General features: G+C 39.4%; 1 protein-coding gene across 1 annotated transcript; it reads left to right on the forward strand.

Moving 5' to 3' along the window:
* The first annotated feature begins 125 nt into the window (after positions 1-125).
* On the forward strand, positions 126-27,626 carry LOC132649305 (aldo-keto reductase family 1 member C21-like). Its single transcript, XM_060372949.1, has 9 exons — positions 126-282; positions 4,597-4,764; positions 5,940-6,056; positions 6,741-6,818; positions 7,076-7,198; positions 23,891-24,000; positions 24,252-24,417; positions 25,125-25,207; positions 27,449-27,626. The coding sequence occupies exons 1-9, from the start codon at positions 199-201 to the stop codon at positions 27,489-27,491; spliced, it is 972 nt and encodes a 323-aa protein (XP_060228932.1). The 5' UTR covers positions 126-198; the 3' UTR covers positions 27,492-27,626.
* The last annotated feature ends 235 nt before the right edge of the window (positions 27,627-27,861 follow it).

A 27,861-nucleotide genomic window follows, 5' to 3' on the forward strand; every position in this document is an offset into this window, starting at 1 on the left:
ATCAGAAAGACAAGAATTCTCTTTCTTACAAGTAAGTTAACCAGCTGAAATTTCATCATCACTTGTGGAAATTTTAATTCCTCCCTGTGACATGAACTGAACTTTAGCCAGGAAAGCAGAGGAGGAGCTGCCATTACTTAAATTCCCTGTGAGGGTGAACATCAAGCAGAGCAGGCTTCACATGAAGAGTGATAGACCATGGACTCCAAATATCAATGTGTGGAACTAAGTGATGGTTATTTCATTCCTGTCCTTGGCTTTGGTACTGCTGTACCACACAAGGTAAAACCAGTGCTGTCTCTGACATGAACTCAATGGCTGGATCTTTGACCTCTCCATCCCCGAGGGAAAAACAGCCTTGCTAGGCACAGGGGAGGACATTGCAGTAAGTCCTGAAGAGACCTAGTATGCTAAGGTCAGATGAAAGGGGAGGAGGATCTCCCATATCAGTGCACTTAGAGAGGGGCAGAGAGGAGATGAGGGAGGCTGGGTGGGATTGGGAGAGAATGAGGGAGGGGGATACAGCTGAGATACAAAGTAAATAAACTAATTAATATAAAAAATAAAAATTTAATAAAAATATTTCCAGTGAGAGTTGAGAGTTCAAAGAAACTCACCTAGAGTGAGTGTGGGTCTATCTGACTTGTAAAGTCACTCATTTCCTGGGGATAATTTATACTTTTAGAAAGTCAATTATTAAAGATATTTCTACAGTAAAGTTTATTGGATGAAACATTTAATTCTGGTCCTTTGCTTTGAGTTTGACTTAGTATCTCATTTTAATTACTGGGTTTGTTTTGAGCAAAGTAGATGTACCGTGTGTTATTTTTGTGGCTGTTGATGATTCACAAGATATCATCACTCTGCAAACAGGACAGTCTGGAAGTTTTAATTCCCCTTAGGCTTTCCAGTGCTCTTGTTACAGACTTATTCTGAAAGCAACTCCATGAGAAACCAAAAACTTAGTAAAGGCATTGAGACATAATTTATCTGTGTTCAAACTTGTTGGATTTAATGCACATTGTTACAAACCTTTGCAATGAAAGTATGGAACTGGAGAGTTCACTTGCCTGTAATGAAAGTTGTTTTCTGGTAATATACATATCCTGACTAACAATATGTATCTAGGGACTAGTTACCAAAGCTTTGAATTCACTCTTTTGTTCTATGAATTTATTCATTTTATTTTTATTCATTTGTTTTTCTTCTCTCTTCTCCCTTCCACTTCTTTCCCCTTGCCTCCTCTCTCCTTTTCTCTCCTTCCCTCTGCTCCCTTTACCTCCTTTCCCCTCCCCTCCTCTCACCTCCCCTCCTCTCCCCTCCCCTCCCCTCCCCTCCCTTCCCCTCCCTTCCTCTCCTCTCCTCCCGTCTCCTCCCTTCCACTCCACTCCACTCCTGTTCTCTTCTCTTCTCTTCTCTTCTCTTCTCTTCTCTTCTCTTCTCTTCTCTTCTCTTCTCTTCTCTTCTCTTCTCTTCTCTTCTCTTCTCTTCTCTTCCTCTGCACCTCCCTGCCACTCTCTCCTCTCCCGTACCCCACTGTGTTTATTGTATGCATACTTGCCATGGTAATATTGTAGAGGACAGGAGTCAAAAAAATTATGTCATTTCACCTACAACATGTGGGTCTCAGGGATTGAAAATGGGTTATTAGTTTTGTTGATTAGCACTTAACTTGTTGACTATTTCAATGGACTCAAGGTGTTTTTAAAGTGCTGAAGTGCCCCAAATAATGAAGAACAATGACAACAATTCTTTAAGTTGTGCAAAAAAGTAAGATGAAGGGGAAGAAAACATTGGTACCACCAAAAGAATCCAAAAGAAGATAAGGATGGTGTCCAGAAGAGGTACCAGAACCTGGTATCTTGTGTACAGTGATTTTACTGATAAAATTAAGAACACAGATTTTATAGTACATAGATGGCAAGCACACTGCCAACAGCTCCCATAAAGACATTTTAATTTGGAGACAGGATTTTTGGGACATGTTAGTGTCTTACGTAACAAATTGTGAATGAATGTCTTTGAATGGTGGCTCTAAATCACATTCATTTTAACACCAGCATAAACTTTGAGAATTCACATTTGGGAAATGTGTTCATTGTGCCATTCCTGAAAGAAAGCTCTTAGATGATCCATGATGTAAGCATATGTAAGAATTAACTGTGTAGGAAGAAACAAAGGAGAGAATTTAAGTTACCACATGCAACTAGAGCAAGGTTTACTTGCCACCAGAGGTGGGGAATCTCAAGTTTGGGCTATGCTCTGATCATGGGCACAGAGCCCAGTCACCAAATGACCTAAGTTCAAGGGAATACTAGATTGTGTCATTTAAGCTGGATTTCTGTAGCTAATGATAGGAAAGAGAAAAGGGAGGATCAATAGGTTCAGACTGGGAATGCAGGCTATTTTTTTCTCATCAGAATATTTTTTAATTTTTATATTTTTATTAATTAGTTTATTCGCTTTGTATCCTCCCCATTCCTCCCTTCCTCCTCCCCTCCCAGTTCCACCCTCTCTCTTCCCCACCCGTTTCCCTCTCCCAGTCTACTGATAAGGAAGGTCCTCCTCCCCTTCACTCTGATTCTAGTCTATTAGGTCTCATCAGGAGTGGTTGCATTGTTTTCTTCTGTGGCCTGGCAAGGCAGCTCCCCCCTCATGGGGAGGTGATCAAAGAGCAGTCCAATCCGTTCTTGTGAGAGACAGTCCCTGCTCTAATTACTATGCAGCCCACTTAGATACTGAACTGCCAGAGGCTACATCTGTGCAGGGGTTCTAGCCCATCTCCATGAGTGGAACATAGCTGGAGTATCAGTCTCAGAAAAGACCCCTGTGCCCAGAGTTTGTACCTTGCTGTACTTGTGGAGCTCCCGTTGTCTCCAGGTCTTACTATCTCCCACTTCTTTCATAAGATTTCCTGCACTCTGTCCAAAGTTTGGCTATGAGTCTCAGCATCTGCCTCAATACCCTGCAGGGTAGAGCCTTTCAGAGGCCCTCTGTGGCTGACTCCTGTCCTGTTCCCTGTTTTCCCTCTCCTCCAATGTCCATCTTCTTTGCCTTTCTGAGCAAGGATTGAGCATCTTAGACAGAGTCCCCCTTCCTGATTAGCTTCCTTAGGTGTACAGATTTTAGTACGTTTAACTTGTATTATATGTCTAATATCCACTTATGAGTTAGTACATACCCTGTGTGTCTTTCTGCTTCTGGGATACCTCACTCAGGATGATCTTTTCCAGTTCCCTCCATTGACCTGCAAATTTCATGATTTCCTTGTTTTTTATTGCTGCATAATATTCCATTGTGTAGATGTACCACAATTTCTGTATCCATTTTTCAACTGAGGTGAATCTGGGCTGTTTCCAACTTCTGGCTATAACAAACAAAGCTACTATAAACATGGTTGAGCAGATGTCCTTGTTGTATACTCGAGCGTCTTTTGGATAGATGCCTAGGGGTGGTACAGCTGGATCTTGAGGAAGCACTGTTCCTAATTTTCTGAGAAAGCACCAGATTGATTTCCAAAGTGGTTGTATAAGTTTACATTCCCACAAGTAGTGGAGAATGGTTCCTCTTTCTTCATGATCCCGCATGTGTTGTCACTTGAGTTATTCATCTTAGCCATTCTGATAAGTATAAGGTGAAATTTCAGGGTTGTTTTGATTTGCATTTCCCTGATGACTAAGGACATTGAACATTTCTCTAAGTGTTTTTCTGCCATTCAATATTCCTCTATTGAGAATTCTCTGTTTAGCTCTGTATCCCATTTTTTAAATTGGAATATTTGATTTGTTGCTTCTTAAATTCTTAAGTTCTTTATATATACTGGATATTAGCCTTTTGTCAGATATAGGTTTGGTGAAGATCCTTTCCCAATCTGTAGACAGTTGTTTTGTTTTGACGACAGTGTCCTTTGCTTTTCAGAAACTTTTCAGTTTCATGAGGTCCCATTTATTGATTGTTGTTCTTACAGTCTGTGCTCTTGGAGTTCTATTCAGGAAATTGTTTCCTGTGCAAATGAATTCCAGGATCTTCCCCACTTTTTCTTCTAACAGGTTTAATGTGTCTGGTTTTTATTGAGGTCTTTGATCCACTTGGACTTTATTTTTGTGCAGGGTGAAAGCTATTTTTGAAAATGCAGCACCTGCTAACTTTATGCAATTTCCAGTTATCTAGGGGCAGGAGAAGCTGTTTTCTTCTGGAGTTACCAAATAGCTGTCCTTCTGGAACTTTTGAACACAGTTTTAGGACCTTGGCATTTAGGGTCATTTCCTTATAGAGTATTTAATTTTTATGTCAAATGGAGCATATTTTCCTGTGTAAATCGTGCTTAACATCTTTATGGTTACCTGAAGTAAGTCCTAGATTTTAGGTGCTAGTGGACATCTCCTATGTCATGACTAACCTCTGATTCCAAGAATAAAAGAGGTTCCCAGGTTACCTGACTCTTGTTACCCCATAGACAATGACCACTATCATATCAGAGGGAATCTTTACTATAAAACATGGAAAAATAGATAGCAGAGAAGTCACATTTTGTGCCCGAGTACATTCTGAATCATACATATCTATCTATACATGCCACTTTTTGTTGCTCTTCAGTTTCCTGTGAGTATGGCTAAGGATATCACCAAAATAGCTATTGATGCTGGCTTTCGTCATTTTGATACCGCTTCTGTCTATCACAATGAAGATCAAGTGGGAGAAGCCATCCGAAGTAAGATTGCTGATGGCACTGTGAGGAGAGAAGATGTATTTTGCACAACAAAGGTACCGTTTACGTCATGTACCCATGAATGAACCATGGTGTTTGAATAGGCAGGTGTTCGTATATTAGATCAGTAATGGCTAGCGATCCTCACTTTCTGGTTTGTATTTATTCATATATATTTGCATATCGCATACAGTGTTGATTCATAGAAAGTGACTTTCTCATCATTGCTGCCTGTGGATTCCTGAATTTAATGCATGTCATTTCTACATCTCAGTTCATAGGTATATGATGTAAACTAGAGTATGGAAGACAGTAGCCCTGCGTATCTCCTGGATAACTTTTTATGTGTCGACACTTTAAAAATTGTAGATATCTTTTTTTTAGTGTTATTGCTTATTTTTATTTATTTGGTATTTTATTGACAAATATTAACTGTAAATATTTATCAAACACAATTTGAGCTATTGTTCTGTCATTTTATTTTAGATTTACATTACTTTTTCTTTCTTTTTTTTTCTTTTTTTTTTCTTTTTTTTCTTTATTTTATTTTATTTTTTTTTATCAGTTACATTTTATTAACTCTGTATCCCAGCCATGTCCCGATCCCTCATTCCCTCCCAGTCCCTCCCTCCCTCCCTCCGTCCCTCATCTCCACCTTGCCCCTTTCCAAGTCCACTGATAGGGGGGACCTCCTGATATCTTTAAGCAAGATATAATGCATCCTGTTTGCTTTCTAGCAAACATACAATAAAATATTGAAATTATATCCACTACAGTTATAAAAATTAAAAATTACATAAGGTAGAGAACGACAGAAATAGGCACCCAAGGTTGAAATTATGGGATTGACATATAACTCTTCCATATGTGCATGTGCATACCTAATAAGCAAACCATACATACATACACTGACCCTCCCACCACTAATTCTTCCATATTGAGTTGACTGGCTAAGAGCAATAGACCCTTAATGTGCATTTTCAATCCAGCAAAACATAATATGGAGATGGAACATTATTATGACTTGATTAAAACACTGGACCTTGAGTGATTTCAAATTAATTCATAATAAACATAAGGGATTCCCATGGGAGAATCAGATTGAAGGATATTTGGAAAGAAGTACAATATTCCCCCAAGCACATCAATTTCAAATTAGTAGAAAAATGTCTCTGTGTTAGGTGATTTATAGGATTTATTAATTCACTGTGAATTCCATCTTTAACTGTAGCTTTGGTGTAATAGCCATCGCCCAGAATTGGTGAGATCTTCCTTGGAATGGTCACTAAAAAAATTTCAGTTGGACTATGTGGACCTATACCTCATTCATTTCCCAATGGCCCTGAAGGTATGTTGTTTGTATTTCCAGATATATTTCTTTTAGAGTGTATATTTGGGTTAGGATGGCTTAGTGATGTGGCACCTATACGTTCAATGGATCTAAAATACAACTCCTGCTAAAGCTCAAGTATCGTGGTAGAGGAGGGAACAGAATGATTATAAGATCTAAGAGAGTGAAAAGTTTGCTTTGAGATTGCCTCTTATAGAGATATCAGAGAAGCTATACCTGTGAAGTCTTTCCAAAATGCTGACTAAAGAAAACCAGGATGAGAACCAGTAGACATTAATGTGGAAAGGAAAAGTCTCATGGGGCTTAACACTAAGGAAAAAAAAACCTACAACTAAGGAATTCTGAGAGATTGAAATGGTCTTTTCTGGGGAAGAGACCTCAAATTGGCTTCCAGCAAATGGTCATCATGAAACAGTCATAAGTACTAATTAAGACACTCCAGACTGATCCAAGATGCAATATTTAAGATTATATATAATATATATAAGAAAATAAAATCTTATAACCAAGGGAATTGCCTATAACTCAATTTAAAAAATATATTACAAATAAAATGTTATTAAAAATATTCTATCTATCATATGGAGATTTAGTTCTCAGATTTCCCTTTCCTGAGAAGCATAGCTATTGGTTGGAAAATGTGTTTGTTGAAGGTTATTTTAACACTTGATTCTATTCCAGCCAGGAGAAGATGAGTTCCCAAAAGATGAACATGGAAAATTAATATTTGACACAGTGGATCTCAGTAACACCTGGGAGGTAAGTACTTGAACTCGAGAGCACAGGGGGAATGCAGCAAGAGAAAAAGTCATGCCACAATTGATTTGTGAGAATAGAGTGTACCTTTTTTCATACAAAAAAAAAAAAAAAAAAAAAAAAAACAAAACAAATCTAAAGCTACTTTCAAGTGCTGTTTTGTCTTAAGAACAGGGGTCATGTTCATGCCTTTATTGTAGCAGAAATGAAGAAGGTGTGCAACCCCATCAAATGTTTTGTGACTATCTTTTCCTCCATAGGCCATGGAGAAGTGTAAGGATGCAGGACTAACCAAGTCCATTGGGGTGTCCAACTTTAACTGCAGGCAGCTGGAGATGATCCTGAGCAAGCCTGGACTCAAGTACAAGCCTGTGTGTAACCAGGTGAGAATCTTGGCATTCTCTTCTCTTTGTCCATTCCCTTGTTTCCCTTCTTGCCATTGGTTGATAAGTACTCTTCCGGTATTCATCTTAGCTTTGTGGAACGGCATGAGCCTATGCAAGTGTTTATGCATAGGACATTTATGATGCTTGACTGCTTTGCTCTGGGAAAGTCTTAGTGAATGTCACAGAGAGAAAATATTGGATTCTTGGTAGATTTTAGAGAGGTAAGGATGATCAAGGTAGACTGTATTCATGATCACACTCCAAATAGGAAGGTTGTCTTATACTTGATGTCCTAAGAATGAACAATGATGAACAGGAGGAACATGGTAAGGGTCTGTGCCAAGAAAAGACAGAAAAAGCTTGAGATTACCCTGAAACAAGGGTGCTTTAACAGTAACGGATGATGATGGTTTGTGTTTTTGTATGGTTGAGATGCTTTGTTGATTATATACCAAGACTTAGCTACATTAAAAATTACAATAAGGATATTTGCTCAATCACGTTTGTAGCAGCTTTATTTGTAACAGCCAAAACCTGGAAACAACCAAGATGCCCCTCAACTGAGGGATGGATACAGAAAGTATGGTACATCTACTCAATGGAATACTACTCAGCAACAAAAAACAAGGAAATCATGAAATTTGCAGGTGGGATCTGGAAAAGATGATCCTGAGTGAGCTATCTCAGAAGCAGAAGGACACACATGGTACATACTCACTCATATAGACATATAATAATGAATAAACCTACTAAAATCTGTACACGTAAAGAAACTTATCAGGAAGGAGGACTCTGGCTAAAATGCTCAATCCCATCCAGAAAGGTAAAGAGGATGAATGTCAGAAGAAGGAGAAAACAGGGAACAAGTTAGGAGCTTGCCACAGAGGGCCTCTGAAGGTTCTGCCATGCAGACTATCAAAGCAGATGCTGAGAGTTATGGCCAACGTTTGAGGAGATTGCCGTGAACCTTATGAAAGAAGTGGGAGTAAGTAATACCTGAACAGGACAGGAGCTCCACAAGAAGAGCAACAGATCCAAAAAATATGGGCACATGGGTCTTCCCTGAGACTGATAGTCCAACCAAGTAGCATTCATGGAGATAACCCAGAACCCCTGCACAGATGTAGTCCATGGCAGTTCAGTCTCCTAGTGGGTTCCATAGTAATGGGAACAGGGACTGTCTCTGACATGAACTGATTGGCCTGCTGTTTGATAATCTCCCCTTGATGGGGAAGCAACCTTACCAAGCCACAGAAGAAGAAAATACAGCCACTCCTTATGAGACCTAACAGACTAGGATCAGAAGGAAGGAAAAGAAGACCTCCCCTACCAGTGGACTTGGGGAGGGGCATCCTTGGAGATGGAGGAGGAATGGAGGGATTGGGAGAGGAAGAGAGAGGTAACAACAGGGGGGATCCAAAGTAAATAAAGTATAATTAATAAAAAAAATTTAAAAAAATCACAGCAGACTAAAATTCTCATCCAGGTTAGAAGCAGGAAGTTAGTTATCTGTGATGACATTATTTGGGTATGTAAAATTTAGTACTCAGAAAAAAATGAACAATACTTCAGCTACTTTTATTTTTGATCAGATTTGAATACATTCTTCTGGTTTTTGACATCAAGTAAATTGTGACATAATTTCTTTTTATCTGTGGCTGCATTGTTTTAGGTATTTATAACAAGTTTCAATAGACAAGTGAAATTCACAAATAGGAAATGAGAGCATATGTTATTTATGTATTTGACATATAAGGACCGAATCATTAGATATTCTGATATTGAAATAAGAAAGAATAGGCGGGGCAAGATGGCAGTGCCAGGACAACTCTCATTCTGACCAGCAGCACAGCAGGATCAGCACAGTGACCAGCAATCAGAACTCACAGCCATAAAACACAAGCAATTGTGTTTCCCAGGTGAGAGGATACCCCACGGTGGGGGATTCAATCAGCTTTAACTCACGTGGCTAAACCATGGAAGAGATCCGGGTTCCACCACGCTCTTGGTCACCAGCCCAGAGCCACATGCCAGCAGGCTCTGGTCGCTGTCCCAGACTGAACTGTGGGCACCAGGACATCAGAGACTGAAACTTGCAGTCAAGAGATAACCCCATGGTGCAGGAAATAATTGGGACCTACCTTAGGTCACCCAGACATCCCCTGGATAAAACTCAGGTTCCCAGGGTGCACCAGGAGCGAGCCCAGAGGCAGAGCCGGGGACCCAGGCACGGGCACAGAGCCCTGCCTGCACACCTGATTCGCTGCCCCAGATAGAACTGTGGGCCCCAGGACACCAGAGACTGAGTTTCACTGTCTGGTGCAAACCCACAGGGAGGGGAATAGCTGGTCTGATCTCAGAGCATTCAGCTGATACCACCACCCCGAAAAGGTCTCAGGAAAAGTTAACCAGTTTCGGCAGACACCCAGGCACCCAATCCCCAAAAAGGCGGAGCTATGTAAGTCTGTGCCTTCAGGTTCTACATGCCATCACAGACAGAAAGGCTATCCCCAAAGCAAAGACTGGGTGTCCCTGTCAGGAGGAAACCCCACAGTGGGGGGATAATCAGATCTAACACTCAGGATACCCAGCACCAAAAGACTTTCTGGATTCATGCAGACTCTAGGCTCTAGCCTTCTACTGCAGGCAGGAGCGCTGTGCTCACCTGCCATTATTGAGTACCACTAGGGCACTGGGGCACACAGGTGCATCTTTAGACCTAGAAAAGCCAGAGAGCCATTACAGCAGCCCTCAGATACTGTGCCAAGGATGAACCAGTTTTCCCTAGCTAGACTGACAAAACTGTGGGAATCCCTGGTCCTTCAAGAGGGATGCACCCAAAAATTACACCTTAAGAGCAACAGCTGCTGCTCACTAAATTCAGAGCAAGAAACCCAGCAGCAGGACAGCCATCACCAGGACAATTCCTGATGAGAGGAGAGCCTTCTTGAATACCAGTTACCATACAGGTCCATACACCTGAAGTGAACTGTGACAATTCCTGAGAAGTACCACTATTCAGTTGACCATACCCAAAAAGCAGAGGAGAACTTCAGAACCCCACCAAGTGGATTCTCCCCGCCCCAGGACTCAGCAGGCACCAGAAATTAACAGACAACACCTGAGACAGAGAGATGGGTAGAGGCCAGCAAAAAAAAAAGCACAACGAACAAAAGGCAAAACAACATGACATCCCCAGAACCCAGTTATCTGAGGGCAAGTATCCCTGGATACCCTAACATAAGTGAAATTCAAAATGACCTTATATCTATGCTAATGAAGAGGTTAATGGAGGAAGTAAATAAAATGCATAAAGAATAAGAGGAAGATATAATAAAACAGATTATGGTCATCCGTAAAGAAATACAGGAAGATGCAGCCAAACCTTCTGTGTCACTGAAAGAAATAAAAGAAACAGAGGAACGTTCAAACAAATAGCTGAAGGACTTGAAGGAAAAAAAGGAAAATACAGTCAGACAGGTGAAGGAAATCAACAAAACGGTTCAAGAGCTGAAGACAGAATTGGAAGAATTAAAGAAAACACAAACGGAAGAAATCACGGAGAGGGAGAACCTAGGAAAGAAAACAGGAACTACAGAGGTAAGCATAACCAACAGACTACAAGAGATGGAAGAAAGAATCTCAGGTGTGGAAGATACAATGGAAGAAATCGATGTATCCGTCAAAGAAAATAATAAATCTAAAAAATTCCTGACACAAACCATCCAAGAAATCCAAGACAACATAAAAAGACAAAACCTAAGAATAATAGGAATAGAGGAAAAAGAAGATTCCCTCCTCTAAGGCCCAGAAAATGTTTTCAACAAAATCATTGAAGAAAATTTCCCCAACTTAAAGGGGAAGGCTATAAGAATATAAGAGGCTTACAGAACACCTAATAAACTAGAACAGAAAAGAAAATCCTCCTGTCACATAATAATCAAAACAGTAAGTATACAGAACAAATTAAAAATACTAAAAGCTGCAAGGGAAAAAGGCCAAGTAATGTATAATGGCAAACCCATCAGAACCATACCTAACTTCTCAACAGAAACTATGAAAGCCAGAAGAGCTAGGACGGATATCGTGCAGACGCTAAGAGAACACAGATGTCAGCCAAGGCTACTGTACCCAGCAAAACTTTCCATCCTCATAGATGGAGAAAAAAAGATATTCAATGACAAAAACAAATTTCAACAATACCTACAAACAAATCCAGCATTACAGAAGATACTAGAAGGAAAAATACTACCCAAGAAACTAACTACTTTCAAGAAATCACAGGAAATAAATAACCTCACTACAGCAAAACAAAAGTAGCCAAACACACAAACACACTACCATGGCCAACATCAATATCAAAAGATCTAACAGCCACTGGTCATTATTCTCCCTCAACATCAATGGACTCAATTCTGCAATAAAAAGACACTGACTAACAGAATGGATGCATAAACAAGACCCAACAATCTGATGCATACAAGAAACACAGTTAAATCACAAAGATAGACATTACCTGAGAATAAAGGGCTGGAAGATGGTATTCCAAGAAAATGGACCCAAGAAGCAAGCAGGAGTAGCCATTCTAATATCCAACATCCATTCATGTTTAAATATTGGAGAGATCAAGGATACAAGGCACATACTTGAAAATAGTAAAAGTGATATACAGCAAGCCTATGGCAAACATCAAACTCAATGGAGAGAAACTTAAATCATTCCCACTGAAATCAAGGACAAGGAAAGGCTGTCCACTCTCTCCATATCTTTTCAACATTGTTCTTGAAGTCCTAGCTAGAGGAATAAGACAATCGAAAGAGATCAAGGGGATACAAATTAGAAAGGAAGAAGTCAAAGTATCACTCTTTGCAGATGAAATGATAGTATACCTGAGTGACCCCCAAAACTCTACTAGGGAGGGGCAAGATGGCGACACCGGGAGGACTCTCATTCTGAGCAGCAGCAGCAGGATCAGCACAGTGACCAGTAATCAAAACTCGCAGCCATAAAACACAGTCATTGTGTTTCCCAGGTGAGAGGATACCCCACGGTGGGGGATTCAATCAGCTTTTAACTCACCCAGCTAAACCGCAGAAGAGATCCCGGTTCCACCAGACGCTTGGCTGCTGGCCGCCAGCCCCAGCCCCAGCCCAGAGCCATAAGCCAGTGTCTCTGGTCATGGTCCCAGACTGAACCATGCGTAACACACTATCAGAGACTGGAATTTTCAGTCAAGAGATAACCCCAGGGTACAGGAAATGATTGGGACTGGTCTTAGGTCACCCAGACATCCCCTGGAAAAGACTCGGGTTCCACGGGCACCCCAGGAGCCATCCCGGATCCAGAGCCTGGGACCCAGGCTCCAGCACCACAGAGCTCTGCCTGCCTGCGCGCCTGATTCGCCACCTGAGATAGAACTGTGGGCACCAGGGCACCAGCGAATGAGTTTCACTGTCCGGTGCAAACACACAGGGAGGGAAACGGCTGGTCTGATCTCAGAGCACTCAGCCGACACCCCCAGCCTGAAAAGGTCCCCAGAAAATTACCAAGCTTAGGGAGGCACCCAGGCTTCCAAAGGCCGCAAAGGCAGACACAGGCAGTTTCTGCGCACCAGACAGCTGGCAGAGACTGAGCCGCCATCAATCAGCTGTGCTCCAGGCACAGGCAGTTTCTGTGGCCAGCCAGCTGGCGGACACTGAGCAGTGCGCACCAGGGCAAAAAAAAGAAACTGGGAGTCTGTGTCTTCAGAGAATCCACAGGGAAGGAAGGAAACTGTACTGACTTAAATCACCCAATCCTTCCCTAGAAAATGTCTAGCAGACCAGTGGGGCCGAGGCGCCAGCACTCAGCTGTGCTCCAGACACAGGCACAAACAGTTGCTGCTCGCCTGATGTCCAACTGGGTCACAGCAGCTGATCATTAATTTTACAATAAGAAACCCAGAAACAGGGCAGCTGCCCTCAGGACTTTCCTGGGTGAGAGGAGAACCCTCTCGACTAACAAAGACCACAGTTACCACTCAGGTCTATATCCCTGAGGTGAGCAACTCCTGAAAAAACACCAGCCATCCAGGGACTATACCCAAAAAGCTGAGAAGACATCCTTCAGGAAAAACCAGCTTTCTGCAAAGGGGATACTCTCCACCACAGGATCCCCAGGAACCACCAGGAAATAACCCCAAACACCTAAGATAGCACAATGGGTAGAGGCCAGCGTAAAAGCTCAAGCAACAAAAGACAGAGCAATATGGCATCTCCAGAACCCAGTTACCCAGGGGCAAGTAGCCCTGGACACCCCAGCATAACTGATATCCAAGAAGATGACCTAACAACTATGCTCATGAAGATGATAACAGAGGAAACAAATAAGATACGTAAAGACATAGAGGAAGATAAACTCAAACAGAATATTGCCATCCATAAAGAAACAGAGGAAGCTGCAGCCAAACAGTTTATGGCCTTTAGAAAGGAAATGCTTAAAACACTGAATGAAATGAAAGAAACAGAGTTGAAGGAACTAAAAGAAAAACAGGAAAGTACAATCAGACAGGTGAAGGAAGTAAACAAAACAACTCAAGACCTGAAGATAGAATTGGAAAAATTAAAGAAAACACAAATGGAAGAAATAATGGAAAGGAAGAATCTAGGGAAGAAAACAGGAACTACAGAGGTAAGCATAACCAACAGACTACAAGAGATGGAAGAAAGAATCTCAGGTGTAGAAGATACAATGGAAGAAATCGATGTATCTGTCAAAGAAAATGTTAAATCTGAAAATTTCCTGACACAGACCGTCCAAGAAATGCAAGACAATATGGAAAGACAAAACCTAAGAATAATAGGTATAGAGGAAAAAGAAGTCTCCCTTCTCCAAGGCCCAGAAAATATTTTCAACAAAATCATTGAAGAAAATTTCCCCAAGCTAAAGGAGAGGCCAATTAGAATACATGAGGCCTACAGAACACCCAACAAATTTGACCAGAAAAGAAAATCCTCCCACCACATAATAATCAAAACAGTAAGCATACAGAACAAAGAAAAAATACTAAAAGCTGCAAGGGAAAAAGGTCAAGTAACATATAATGGCAAACCCATTAGAATCACACCTGACTTTTCAACAGAGACTATGAAAGCCAGAAGGGCCTGGACTGATATCATGCAGACCCTAAGAGAACACAGATGTCAGCCCAGGCTACTATACCCCGCAAAACTCTCAGTCCTCATAGATGGAGAAAATAAGATATTCAATGACAAAAACAAATTTCAACAATACATACAAACAAATCCAGCATTACAGAAGACACTAGAAGGGAAAATACAACCCAGGAAAACTAGCTACATTCAAGAAAACACAAGAAATAAATAACCTCACTTCAGTAAAACAAAAAGCAACCAAGCACACAACCTGATGACCACAGCCAATATCAAAATCAAGGGATCTAACAGCCACTGGTCATTAATGTCTCTCAACACCAATGGACTCAACTCTCCAATAAAAAAGACACAGATTAACAGAATGGATACTTAAACTAAACCCAGCAATCTGTTGCATACAAGAAACACACCTAAGACACAAAGATAGACATTACCTGAGGGTAAAGGGTTGGAAGACGACTTTCCAAGCAAACGGACCCAAGAAGCAAGCAGGAGTAGCCTTTCTAATATCTGATAAAATAGACTTTCAACCAAAATTAATAAAAAGAGATGGGGAAGGACACTTCATACTCATCAAGGGAAAATTCCACCAGGAAGACATCACAATCCTGAACATCTATGCCCCAAATACAAGGGCACCCACATTTGTGAAAGAAACATTGATAAAATTTAAAGCACATATAGATCCCCACACATTAATAGTGGGAGACTTCAACACCCCACTCTCAACAAAGGACAGGTCAACAAAACAGAAATTAAACAAAGAAACAATGTCTCTGACAGAGGTCATGAATCAAATGGACCTAACAGACATTTACAGAACTTTACACCCAAACACAAAAGAATTTACCTTCTTCTCAGCACCTCATGGAACCTTCTCCAAAATAGACCATATAGTGGGTCACAAAGCAAGCCTCAACAGATACAAGAAGATTGAAATAATCCCTTGTATCTTGTCTGATCACCATGGAATAAAGCTGGACCTCAACAATAACAGAAATAGCAAAAAGCCTACACACACATGGAAACTAAACAACTTGTTACTAAATGACAGCTGGGTCAGGGAAGAAATAAAGAAAGAAATTAAAGTCTTTCTAGAAAACAATGAAAATGAAGACACAACATACCCGAACTTGTGGGACACAATGAAAGCAGTGCTAAGAGGAAAGTTCATAGCACTAAGTGCCTTCAAGAAGAAATTCGAGACAGCTCATTCAAGCACCTTAATGGCTCACTTAAAAACACTAGAAAAACAAGAAGCAAACACAAGAAGAAAGAGTAGACGGTTGCAATTAATCAAACTCAGGGCTGAAATCAATCAATTGGAAACAAATAAAACAATTCAAAGAATCAATGAAACCAAGAGATGGTTCTTTGAGAAAATCAACAAGATCGACAAACCCTTAGCCAAGCTAACTAAAAGGCAGAGAGACACCACACATATCAACAAAATCAGAAATGAAAACGGGGACATAACTACAGACACTGAGGAAATCCAAACAATCATTAGGACTTACTTCAAAAGTCTATATGCCACAAAATTTGAAAATTTAAATGAAATGGACAATTTTCTTGATCGATTTGACTTACCAAAGCTGAATTAGGACCAGGTAAATCAAGTAAATAGACCTATATCCCCCAAAGAAATAGAAGCAGTCATCAAAAGTCTCCCATCCAAAAAAAGCCCAGGACCAGATGGCTTCAGCGCAGAATTCTACCAGACCTTCAAAGAAGAGCTAACACCAATTCTCTTCAAACTATTCCACAAAATAGAAACAGAAGGAACATTACCAAACTCATTCTATGAAGCCACAGTCACCTTGGTACCTAAACCTCACAAAGACTCAACAAAGAAAGAGAATTTCAAGCCAATCTCCCTTATGAACATTGATACAAAAATACTTGATAAAATACTTGCAAACCGAATCCAAGATCACATCAAAGATATTATCCACTATGACCAAGTAGGCTTCATCCCAGGTATGCAGGGGTGGTTCAATATACGGAAATCCATCAATGTGATTCACCATATTAACAAACTGAAAGAAAAAAAACCACATGATAATCTCCCTAGATGCTGAAAAAGCATTTGACAAAATCCAACATCCATTCATGTTTAAAGTATTGGAGAGATCAGGGATACAAGGCACATATCTAAATATAGTAAAGGCGATATACAGCAAGCCTATAGCCAACATCAAACTGAATGGAGAGAAAGTTAAAGTAATCCCACTAAAATCAGGGACAAGACAAGGTTGCCCACTCTCCCCATATCTCTTCAACATAGTGCTGGAAGTCCTTGCTAGAGCAATAAGACAGTTGAAGGAGATCAAGGGGATACAAATTGGAAAGGAAGAAGTCAAAGTATCACTATTTGCAGATGATATGATAGTATATGTGAGTGACATCATAAACTCTACCAGGGAACGCCTACAGCTGATAAACACGTTCAGCAAAGTGGCGGGATACAAAATTAACTCAAAAAAATCAGTAGCCCTCCTGTATACAAAAGACAAAAGGGCTGAGAAAGAAATTAGGGAAAGAAGACCCTTCACAATAGCCACAAATGACATAAGGTACCTCGGAGTAACCCTAACCAAAAAAGTCAAAGACTTGTATGAAAAAAATTTCAAGTCTCTGAAGAAAAAATTAGAAGAAGATATGAGAAGATGGAAAGATCTCCCATGCTCATGGCTTGGCAGGATTAACATAGTAAAAATCGCCATTTTACCAAAAGCAATCTACAGATTCAATGCAATTCCCATCAAATTACCAACACAATTCTTTACAGACCTGGAAAGAAAAATTCCCAACTTCATATGGAATAACAAGAAATCTAGAATTGCTAAAATAATCCTCTACAATAAAAGATCTTCTGGAGGTATCTCCATCCCTGATCTTAAGCTGTACTATAGAGCAACAGTTTAAAAAACTGCATGGTACTAGCATAGAAACAGAATGGTGGATCAATGGAACCGAACAGAGGACCCAGAAATAAACCCACACACTTATGGAAGCTGATCTTTGACAAAGATGCCAAAACCATTCAATGGAAAAAAGATAGCATCTTCAACTAATGGTGCTGGTCCAACTGGATGTCTACATGTAGAAAAATGAAAATAGATCCATACTTATCACCCTGCACAAAACTGAAGTCCAAGTGGATCAAAGACATCAATATAAAACCAGACACATTAAATCGGCTTGAAAAAAAAGTGGGAAATACCCTAGAATTCATTGGTACAGGAGAAAACTTCTTGAACAGAACACCAACAGCACAGGCTCTAAGAGCAACAATCAATAAATGGGACCTCATGAAACTGAAGAGCTTCTGCAAAGCAAAGGACACCGTCATCAAAACAAAGCGACTGCCTACAGATTGGGGAAGAATCTTCACCAACCCTTTATCTGACAGAGGACTCATATCCAATATATATAAAGAACTAAAGAAGCTGAAAAGCAGCAAACCAAGTAATCCACTTAAAAAATGGGGAACAGAGCTAAACAGAGAATTCTCTGTAGAGGAATACCGAATGGCAGAGAAGCACTTAAAGAAATGCTCAACCTCATTAGCCATTAGGGAAATGCAAATCAAAACAACCCTGAGATTTCACCTTATACCCATCAGAATGGCTAAGATCAAAAACTCAAGTGACAACACATGCTGGAGAGGTTGTGGAGAAAGGGGAACACTTCTCCACTGCTGGTGGGAATCTAAACTTGTACAACCACTCTGGAAATCAATCTGGTGCTTTCTCAGACAACTAGGAATAGCGCTTCCTCAAGATCCAACCATACCACTCCTGGGCATATATCCAAAAGAGGCTCAAGTACACAAAAAGGACATTTGCTCAACCATGTTTGTAGCAGCTTTATTTGTAATAGCCAGAAGCTGGAAACAACCCAGATGCCCCTCAACTGAAGAATGGATGTAGAAATTGTGGTACATCTACACAATGGAATATTACTCAGCAATGAAAAATAAGGAAATCATGACATTTGCAGGTAAATGGTGGGATCTGGAAAGGATCATCCTGAGTGAGTTGTCCCAGAAGCAAAAAGACACACATGGTATATAATCACTCATATAGACATACAACATAGGACAAACCCACTAAAACCTGTGCATCTAAAGAAACTAAGCAAGAGAGAGGACCCTAACTAAAATGTCCAATCCCCATCTGGAAAGGCAAAGAGGATGGACATCAGAAGAAGAAGAAAACAGGAAACAACCTAGGAACCTACCACAGAGGGCCTCTGAAAGCCTCTGCCCTACAGACTATCAATGCAGATGCTGAGCCTGAAGGGCAAGTGTTGGGCAGAGTGAAGGGAATTTTATGTAAGAACTGGGAAATTGTAAGAGCTGGAAAGGATAAGGTCTCCACAAGGAGTGCAACAGAACCAGAAAATTTGAACACATGGAATTTCCCAGAGACTCATACTCCAACCAAGGACTATTCATAGAGATAACCCAGAACCCCTGCACAGATGTAGCCCAGGGCAGTTCAGAGTCCAATTGGGTTACATAGTAATGTGAAGAGGGACTGCCTCTGACATAATCTGATTGGCCTCCTCTTTGATCACCTCCCCCTGGGGGGGAGCAGTCTTAACAGGCCATAGTAGAGGACAATGCAGCCACTTTTGATGTGAACTGATAGACTAAGTTCAGAAAGGAGAGGAGAACCTCCCCTACCAGTGGACTTGGGGAGTGGCATGCATGCAGAGGGAGGAGGAAGGGAGGGATTGGGGCAGGAGGAGGGCGGGAACCACGTGAGGGGATACAAAGTGAGTAAAGTGTAATTAATAAAGAAAAATAAAATAAAATAAAAAGAAAGAATAATGTTTTGTTAATCACTGTTTTCTAGGTTTATTTATTTTTTTTAGATTATTCATTTATTTTTATTACAATACAATATTCTTCTTGTGTCTGTGCCTGTGTACCAGAAGATGGCACAGTACAGCATTATAAATGGTTGGGAGCCACTATGTGGTTTCGGGAATTGAACTCAGGACCTCTGGAAGAACAGCCTATGATCATAACCTCTGAGCTATCTCCCAGCTATCTCCCAGTTAATCACTTCTTAATGTAGTTTAATTGTTACATTTAGTGATTACATTTAATTGTTGCATTTAGTGATTTTGAATGGGTGGTATAGATCTTCTATATTTCTTCTTCTCTGTCCAAAATTGTTGACCATTTGCAAGACTGCAAATTGTAGCATAGTTTATGTGATTACATATGGATATGTGTGTTTCACATGTTGTATAACTTTTTAAAGTTTAACATACATATCATTATTAACTGCTGATGATTTCATGAAATTTCTCATAGTAAAGAAGATACATATTTTTTGTGATTGTATTCACATTATGAGAACCGAGAGAGTTTATAATATCTCATTGTATACGGTTTTTTTTCTTGTACATGTGCTTATGGTGTACATCCAGTGTAGGTAGGTGAATATGTGGAGGCCTGAATTTGATGTCATAAGTCTTTCTCTGAAGCTTGCTCTTTGAAGCATGCTATCTTATTCAAGCCCATTTTTAATAAGGCTAGTTTTGCTAACTGAGTTGAATCCCAGGTCTCTGCCCCTGTTGTCTAGAAATATTGGCACACTGTTCTGCCCATCTCAAATTTATATACATTCCTGGGATCTTCCTTGTGTAGTATTTACCCTAACAATTCAGCCATTTCTCCAACCCTCATTCTGTTATGAATTATCAATTCACAATCAATTTCCCTGTTATTCAAAATAATCTAGGTAGTTCATTCACCAAGGAAAATTGTTATTCTTACATCTTTTCCAAATATATTCCCACCTATTTTACAACTTCGTATTGATGATCCCTTTTCCAAATGACATAAATGAAGGATATTTACTGTTATACGTTTACAACAACAGATCACCTGGAGGTATCTCCATCCCTGATCCCTGATTTATTACTATGGAGCAATAGTAATAAAAACTGCATGGTACTGGCATAGAAACAAAATAGTGGATCAATGGAATTGAGTAGAAGACCCAGAAATAAACCAGCACACCTATGAATACTTCGTTTTTTTATGCCAAAATAATAGAATGGAAAAAAAGATAACATCTTCAACAAGTGGAGCTGGTCTAACTGGATGTCTACATGTAGAAAATGCAAATAGATTTATATTCATCATGCTACACAAAACTAAAGGCCAAGTAGATCAATGACCTCAATATAAAACCAGACACATTAAATCAGTTAGAAGAAAATGTGGGTAAGAGCCTTGATCTGATTGGCCCGGGGGACAACTTCCTGAACAGAACACCAACAGCACAAGCCCTAAGATCAACAATAAATAAATGGGACCTCATGAAACTGGAAAATTTCTGTAAATCAAAGGACTCTGTCCTCAGAACAAAACGACAGCCTACAGATTGGGAAAGTATCTTCACCCACCCTATATCTGACAGAAGGCTAATATCCAGTACATATAAAGAACTTGGGAAGTTAAATGGCAAAAAATCAAGTAATCCAATTAAAAATGAAGTACAGAGCTAAACAAAGAATTCTCAATAGAGAATGGCAGAGAAACACTTAAACAAATGCTCAACATCCTTAGGCATCAGGAAAATGCAAATCAAAACAACCCTGAGATTTCACCTTTTACCCATCAGAATGGCTAAGATCAAAAACTCAAATGACAACACATACTGGAGAGGATGTGGAGAAAGGGGAACCCTTGTCCATTGCTAGTGGGAATGTAAACTTGTACAATCACTTTGGAAATCAATCTGGCATTTTCACAGAAAATTAGGAATAGTGCTTTCTCAAGATCCAGCTATACCACTCCTAGGCATATATCCAACAGATTCTCAAGTTTACAACAAGGACATTTCCTCAAACATGTTTGTAGCAGCTTATTTGTAATAGCCAGAAGATGGAAACAACCCAGATGTCCCTCAACTGAGGAATGGATAGAGAAATTGTGGTACATTTACACAATGGAACACCACTCAGCAATTAAAAACAAGTAAAGCACAAAATTTGCAGACAAAAAGCGGGAACTAGAAAAGATTAACCTGAATGAGGTATCCCAGAAGCAGAAAGACACACATGGTATAAGTGGATATTAGACATATAATATAGGATAAATGTATGAAAATCTGTACACCTAAAGAAGCTAAGCAAGTAGGAGGACTCTGGGTAAGATGATCAATCATTACTCAGAAAGGCAAACAGGATGGATAATGGAAGAGGAAGAAAACAGGCAACAGAACAGGAGCCTACCACAGAGGGCTGTTGAAAATCTTGACCCTGCAGGATATAAAAGCAGATGCTGATACTCATAGCCAAACTTTGGGCAGAGTTCAGGGGGTTACTCTGATGAAAGAAGGGGAAGATTAAAGACCTGGAGCCAACAGGAGCTCCACAAGGAGAGCAAGAGAACTAAAAAATCTGGGCACAGGGGTCTTTTCTGAGACTGATACTCCAACCAAGAACCATTCATGGAGAAAACCTAGTACCCCTGCACAGAGGTAGCCTATGGAAGCTCAGTGTTCAAATCATTTTCCCTATTAAGGGAACAGGGGCTGTCTCTGACATGTACTCATTCAGTGGCTGGCTCTTTGATCCTCTTCCCCTGAGGGGGGTGCAGCCTTACCAGGCCACAGAGGAAGACAATGTACCAAGTCCTGATGAGACCTGATAGGCTATGATCAGAAGGTAACAGAGGAGGGCCTCCCCTATCAGTGGACTGGGGGAGGGGCGGCAAGGGAGGAGAAGAAGGAGGGAGAGTGGGATTGAGAGGGGATGAGTGAGAATGCTACAGCTGGGATACAAAGTGAATAAACTGCATTAAAAATAAACTATACTGGAAGAAGTAAAAAGAATAAAGTACTAGATTGATTTAGGTATTTATACTTTAATGAAATATATTTTTTCTAACACTTCAAGCTTGTAAGAGGTTGAGCTGTAAGCGCTTATCACACTAATGATTAGCATTTTTGCCAGGAAAATATCCTGCTGTGTTCTGACATTCACAGAGGCGTCAAAATATCCTGATGCACTGTCCCACTCTTAGTCATGTGCCATTGGACAGCTTGGCCACACTAGTCTCACGCGGATCTATTTTTTGTCAACATTTTTTTCTCCATGATATTACTGTGACATGGGTGCATGATTTACAAAACAGGAATTCATACTTTATGATGAACTTTCACATAATATTTGAGAATGCATCAATGATTTTTACCTGAGTGAGTTATTTTGTTGAAGCTTGGCAATACTCTTTCTTTTTCAGTTGTATTGTTACTTGTTTACTTGTCTACTACAGAAAATTTACATACTAAGTCTCAATCCACCAGAGCTGTATTTATTGTTAGTGTATAGCTTTAGTTACCAATGTTCTAAGAAAAGTTTCTGTACTAACCACAATTGATAATGAGAAATATATTTTCTTTTCATTTTTCTATGTCCAATTATCTGTTTGTGTATATGCATATTAATATATTTTTTTTATTTTGAATTATTTCACCTTTTGAATTGATTTTTACTTTTCATTTCTTGCTAAAAATCTGCCTGATTTGAAATCTCTACCCAGCTGGCTGTTTCATCCTATGGACTATAACCTTTCAAATGTTTGATCAAGTTCATACTATTTCATAGTTAAAATTTAGTAAGTCCATTCCCTGTTCCACATTTTGACTCTATCATGAGTCCTTATTAAAGAAATGGACATTTACCCCTAAGATTTTATGCAAAGGTTGGTTCATCTCATAATTGTTACTTTTAAAACTATTCATAAGAACATAGATATTAGAAGTTTTCATAGAATCTGAAGAATTGAATGGGAATTATGGGAGTAGAGAGTAAAAGGAGGGTGAGAGTAAGTAGAGCAAAAGTGCAGGTTATAGTCATATCAACATATCTTTACAAAGTCCATCAATATGTACAATAAATGTAGCAATAAAACATATATATCATGGGTCTAGTGAGATGGATTAGTGAATAAAATTAAGCCTAAAAACCAGAATGTGATCCTTCAGTTGGTGGAAGGAAGGAGCTGACTCACATTAGTTGTCCTAGAACCTCCAAAAGCATGCTGTCACACACACACTCTCTCACACACACACACACACACACATACACACACACACACACATTGACTCAGCCTTCCAAATTCTGGAATTAGAGCCATGAACAAATCTATTATTTTCTTTTATATACTTAAAAATTGTATGTGTTCTTTTGAAAATTTATGTATGTACCTCAGTGAAACTCCTCCTGCCAATTATCCTTTATTTCTTCATTCTACACCCGACCCACAAACATTTTCTACTTCCCAGGAATCTCAATTTTCATTTTTTAATGAACGCCTGACATTAATTAATGTTTTTTGCATCAGCATGGTCAAGGGTTATTTGCTGAAGTCTTTTCATTGTTATATTTAATCCACACTTAGTTACACAGGCTTTCCTAATTTAGCTTATTGTAATTTAACACGTTTTTATGTGAACATGGGATTTCATCTAATATGGTATCTTTCTTTATTCGTCTGCAGGTAGAATGCCATATTTATCTCAACCAAACAAAACTTCTGGATTTCTGCAAGTCAAATGACATTGTACTGGTTGCCTATGGTGTCCTGGGAACACAAAGATACAAAGGATGGTAATGAAGTCATTAAATCATAAACTCACAATTGTTCTTGACATACCTTTAGTCTTGCAACTTTAAGACTATAATCATGGGTTTGGAAGCAGAGAAAATTTGCATTTTGGAGAGAATAAAAGGTGATAATGGTGTATCAGGTCCAGGAACACACTTGGGACCCTCATTCTCTAGAGCCGCTTTTGTGTATATTTGAAGCTTCTTTGCAAGCTACAGCTTGAGGAATTTAGCCTCCTTACATTTCATTTCAGGGTGGAAAAGAACTCCCCTGTTCTTTTGGATGAACCAGTTCTTGGTTCTATGGCAAAAAAGTACAAGCAAACTCCAGCCTTGATTGCACTTCGCTACCAGGTGCAGCGTGGGATTGTGGTCCTCAACACCAGTCTCAAAGAAGAGCGGATCAAAGAGAACATTAAGGTGAGGAGTACTTGAAACAGTATGTTCTTCTTTAACAACTCAAAAGCCTTGATGAATGTATTCCTTCTACCTCATGTTCTTGGTATTGATTTCAAGATCAATGCTAGTGATTTATAGACAGAATTGTTTCAATATCTTAATAATTATAGGTCATCCTGTAGATTAAACTTCAAAGTGTATTAAAGATGACCACCTGGAAGCCAGTTCTTAGTTCCTTTCAATGAGACATGCCTAGTATTAAAATATCTATATAATTCTCACTTACTGTATGTTCAAAATAACATTTTCATACTTTGACTTTTCTCTGTTCAGGCATTGAAATAAACCTATATAAGTGATGATTACTGAATTGAGTTACACATTCAGACAATTGCACTCATGCTTTAGATCTCCTAAGCAGTGATGTTTTTCTCTTTGAATTATATCCAATTTCTTTCCTCCTCACATTTCATTCAAATCTTTCTTGGTTGTTTATTGTGGATGGATTCAATATGTGGAGGGCTTTTGAGTGATGCTGATGCTGGAATTTATTTCTCACTTCAGTGTTTTATTGAATACCTTTGTATTTTGTGAAAGCCGGGATTTTTCAAGCATTTTACCAAGCAACCACATTCACTGTTCAATCTCTTAAATTTACAATGTGCTGATTGGAAAAGATGTAGTTTAATTATGTAAATACATAAAAATGTTTCCTATCTGTGTGGTAGGTTTTTGACTTCCAGTTGAGTTCAGAGGATATGAAAGTCCTTCATGGCCTGAACAGAAATTTGCGATATATAACTGCTGACAAGTAAGTAGCTTTGTTTATATGTTTTATTCTGTTTTTTTTTTTTTTTTTTTCTGGAGGAACATTTTTAATGTTATCTCAATAAATGTAAAAAGACAGAGAAAATCAGAGTACAGGAGTTCTGTACTGTTTCAAGGGAATATCCTGGGTTAGCCCACCTCAGTGTAGAATCTCTATTTTCTCTATGGTGAACTCAATCTTTATGTCCTGTAAATATGCACTGTGGACATATCAGGTAGCTCATTGAAACGTCCCAATATCAATATCATGCCATCATGTCATTTTCACCAGTACTTGCTTAAATCTTGATCTTACTAAATGTATGACATCAACCTTATAGTCTATGTCACCACCTGCATATGAACTTGTTCAATGTCATCAGGAAATTTAATGACTTTAAAGGTTTGAAAAACTTCTCTTCATTCCTGACGTGCTTCTGTTCAGGAATTAAGTGTTCTAGTTTGAGAACTGCTGATTGATGTGATCAGTAACACAGCTGGTACTGATTTTTCTCAAATATTCTAAGGTCAATGTAGAGGACTAAAAATCATTGAGAAGACATTTAAGGCCCATGGAGATGCTGAAAGATGGCTCAGTCAGTAAAGCACTTGCCTTGCAAGTGTGATTAAAACCTGGGTGCAACATGTGCTCTTGTAATTCAAGTGTTCTGGAGGTGAAAACTTGAACATACTCGGGGCTTGCAGGCTAGCCATCCTATGCTAACCAGTGAGTACAAGGTCAGTGAGAGACCCTGCCTCAAAATAGTGAATGCATTCTTGATGATACACGTAAGGGTTTCCTATGGCCTCTATATCCATGTACATACTTTATACATGAAAATGCTTCTGCAATCACAAATACACATATATACACCTACACAGAGACACACATATACACATTTTTAAAAATCATGGAATAATATTTTGAAACATTTTTATTGCTGTAGAAAATTTTTCATTTATTTATTTATTTTTATTATTAATTACATTTTATTAAATTTGTATTCCAGCTGTATCCTGCTCTCTCATTCCCTCCCAGTTTCACCGTCTCTCTCTCATTTCCTCCCTGCCCCTTTCCAAGTTCACTGATAGGGTAGGACCTCCTCCCCTTTCTTCTGACCCTGTTTTACCAGATATATTCAAGACTGGCTGCAAAGTCATCCTCTGTGGCCTAGCAGGGCTGCTCCTCCCTTGGGAGGTGGGGAGGTCAAAGAGCCAGATATTGAGTTCATGTCAGAAATAGTCCCTGTTCTAACTGGGGAACACTCTTGGATACTGAGCTACCGTGGGCTACATCTGAGCAGAGGTTCTAGGTTATCCTCAAGACCCAGCTATACCACTCCTAGGTATATATCCAAAAGATACTCGAGTGCACAATAAGGGCATTTGCTCAACCATGTTTGCAGCAGCTTTATGTGTAATAGCCAGAACCTAGAAACAAACCAGATGTCCATCAGTGGAGGAATGGATACAGAAACTGTGGTATTTTTACACAATGGAATACTACTCAACAATCAAAAACAGGGAAATCATGAAATTTGCAGACAAATGGTGGGATCTAGAAAAGATCATTCTGAATGATGTATCTTAGAAGGAGAAAGATAGACATGGTATATACTCACTTATATAGACCTATAAGATATGATAAACATAACGAAATCTATACACCTAAAGAAGATAAAAAAGAAAGTGGACCCGGGTAAGATGATCAATCCTCACTTAGAAAGACAAATGGGATGGGTATTGGATGTAGATATTTGTATGGGCTTTACCTACATGTATGTCTGTGTACCATGTGCATTGAGGAAACTTATAGGGCAAAAGAGGGCATAGTATCCCCTGGAACTTGAGTTTCAGATGACTGTGAGCCATGGGGATTGTGAATAGCATCTGGGAGCTCTGGAAGAGCAGTCAGTGCTTGTGAACCCCAAGCCATGCCTCTAGCTCCTCTTCTCTCTCTCTCTCTCTCTCTCTCTCTCTCTCTCTCTCTCTCTCTTTGATAGAGACCAGTTTGATACTTTATTTTCTACATATTGAGTACTAGGAAAAGAAATCTCTATAATTTATCTACTGTTTTCTTTTCAAGTAGAAAGAACTATTTTGAAAGTAAGAAAAGATGATTGTATGCCTTAGGAAAATAAATTTTCATACTTTCATGCTAAAATCAACTTCATAGAAATCATTCCTTCTGGAAACAGAATGACCACATGCATTATGGACTTTCTTACTTTCTTTGTCTTTGCAGGTTTGATGGCCACCCTAATTTTCCATTTTCTGATGAATACTAGTATGTGAGGATGTCTCTTGGAGGCCTGCTGGTACCAGATTGCTCAGCTGCAGATGTCTGGACTGACCACTTGTGCTCAGTAGAACCTCCTGGAACTATTCCTCAGCTAAGACAATAAACAGCAATGTGCCATTCTCCAAACAAATAAAAGATACATTCTTTAGCATTTAACAGTGTCACTATATTGTGTTAATGTTTTGTCTTCCTCTGACTCATGAGAACCCCAAATTAATTTGCCTGTGAGTCTGTGCTCAGTTGGTAAACAATAACAGTCGCTTTGCAAATAGTTTTTTTCACCAAAATAGGTAATGTTACCATCCTTTGAAGAGTAACATTTAGCAGGCATTTATTAGTCTATGTTTCTTCAGCTC

Source organism: Meriones unguiculatus, chromosome 19, assembly GCF_030254825.1.
Source record: "Meriones unguiculatus strain TT.TT164.6M chromosome 19, Bangor_MerUng_6.1, whole genome shotgun sequence".
Classification (NCBI taxonomy): Eukaryota; Metazoa; Chordata; class Mammalia; order Rodentia; family Muridae; genus Meriones; species Meriones unguiculatus.

Coding starts and splice junctions, on each gene's coding strand:
- LOC132649305 (XM_060372949.1), top strand. CDS start 199: ATGGACTCCAAATATCAATGTGTGGAACTAAGTGATGGTTATTTCATT. Junction 6,819..7,075: donor ATCTCAGTAACACCTGGGAG/GTAAGTACTTGA, acceptor TTTCCTCCATAG/GCCATGGAGAAGTGTAAGGA. Junction 7,199..23,890: donor ACAAGCCTGTGTGTAACCAG/GTGAGAATCTTG, acceptor ATTCGTCTGCAG/GTAGAATGCCATATTTATCT.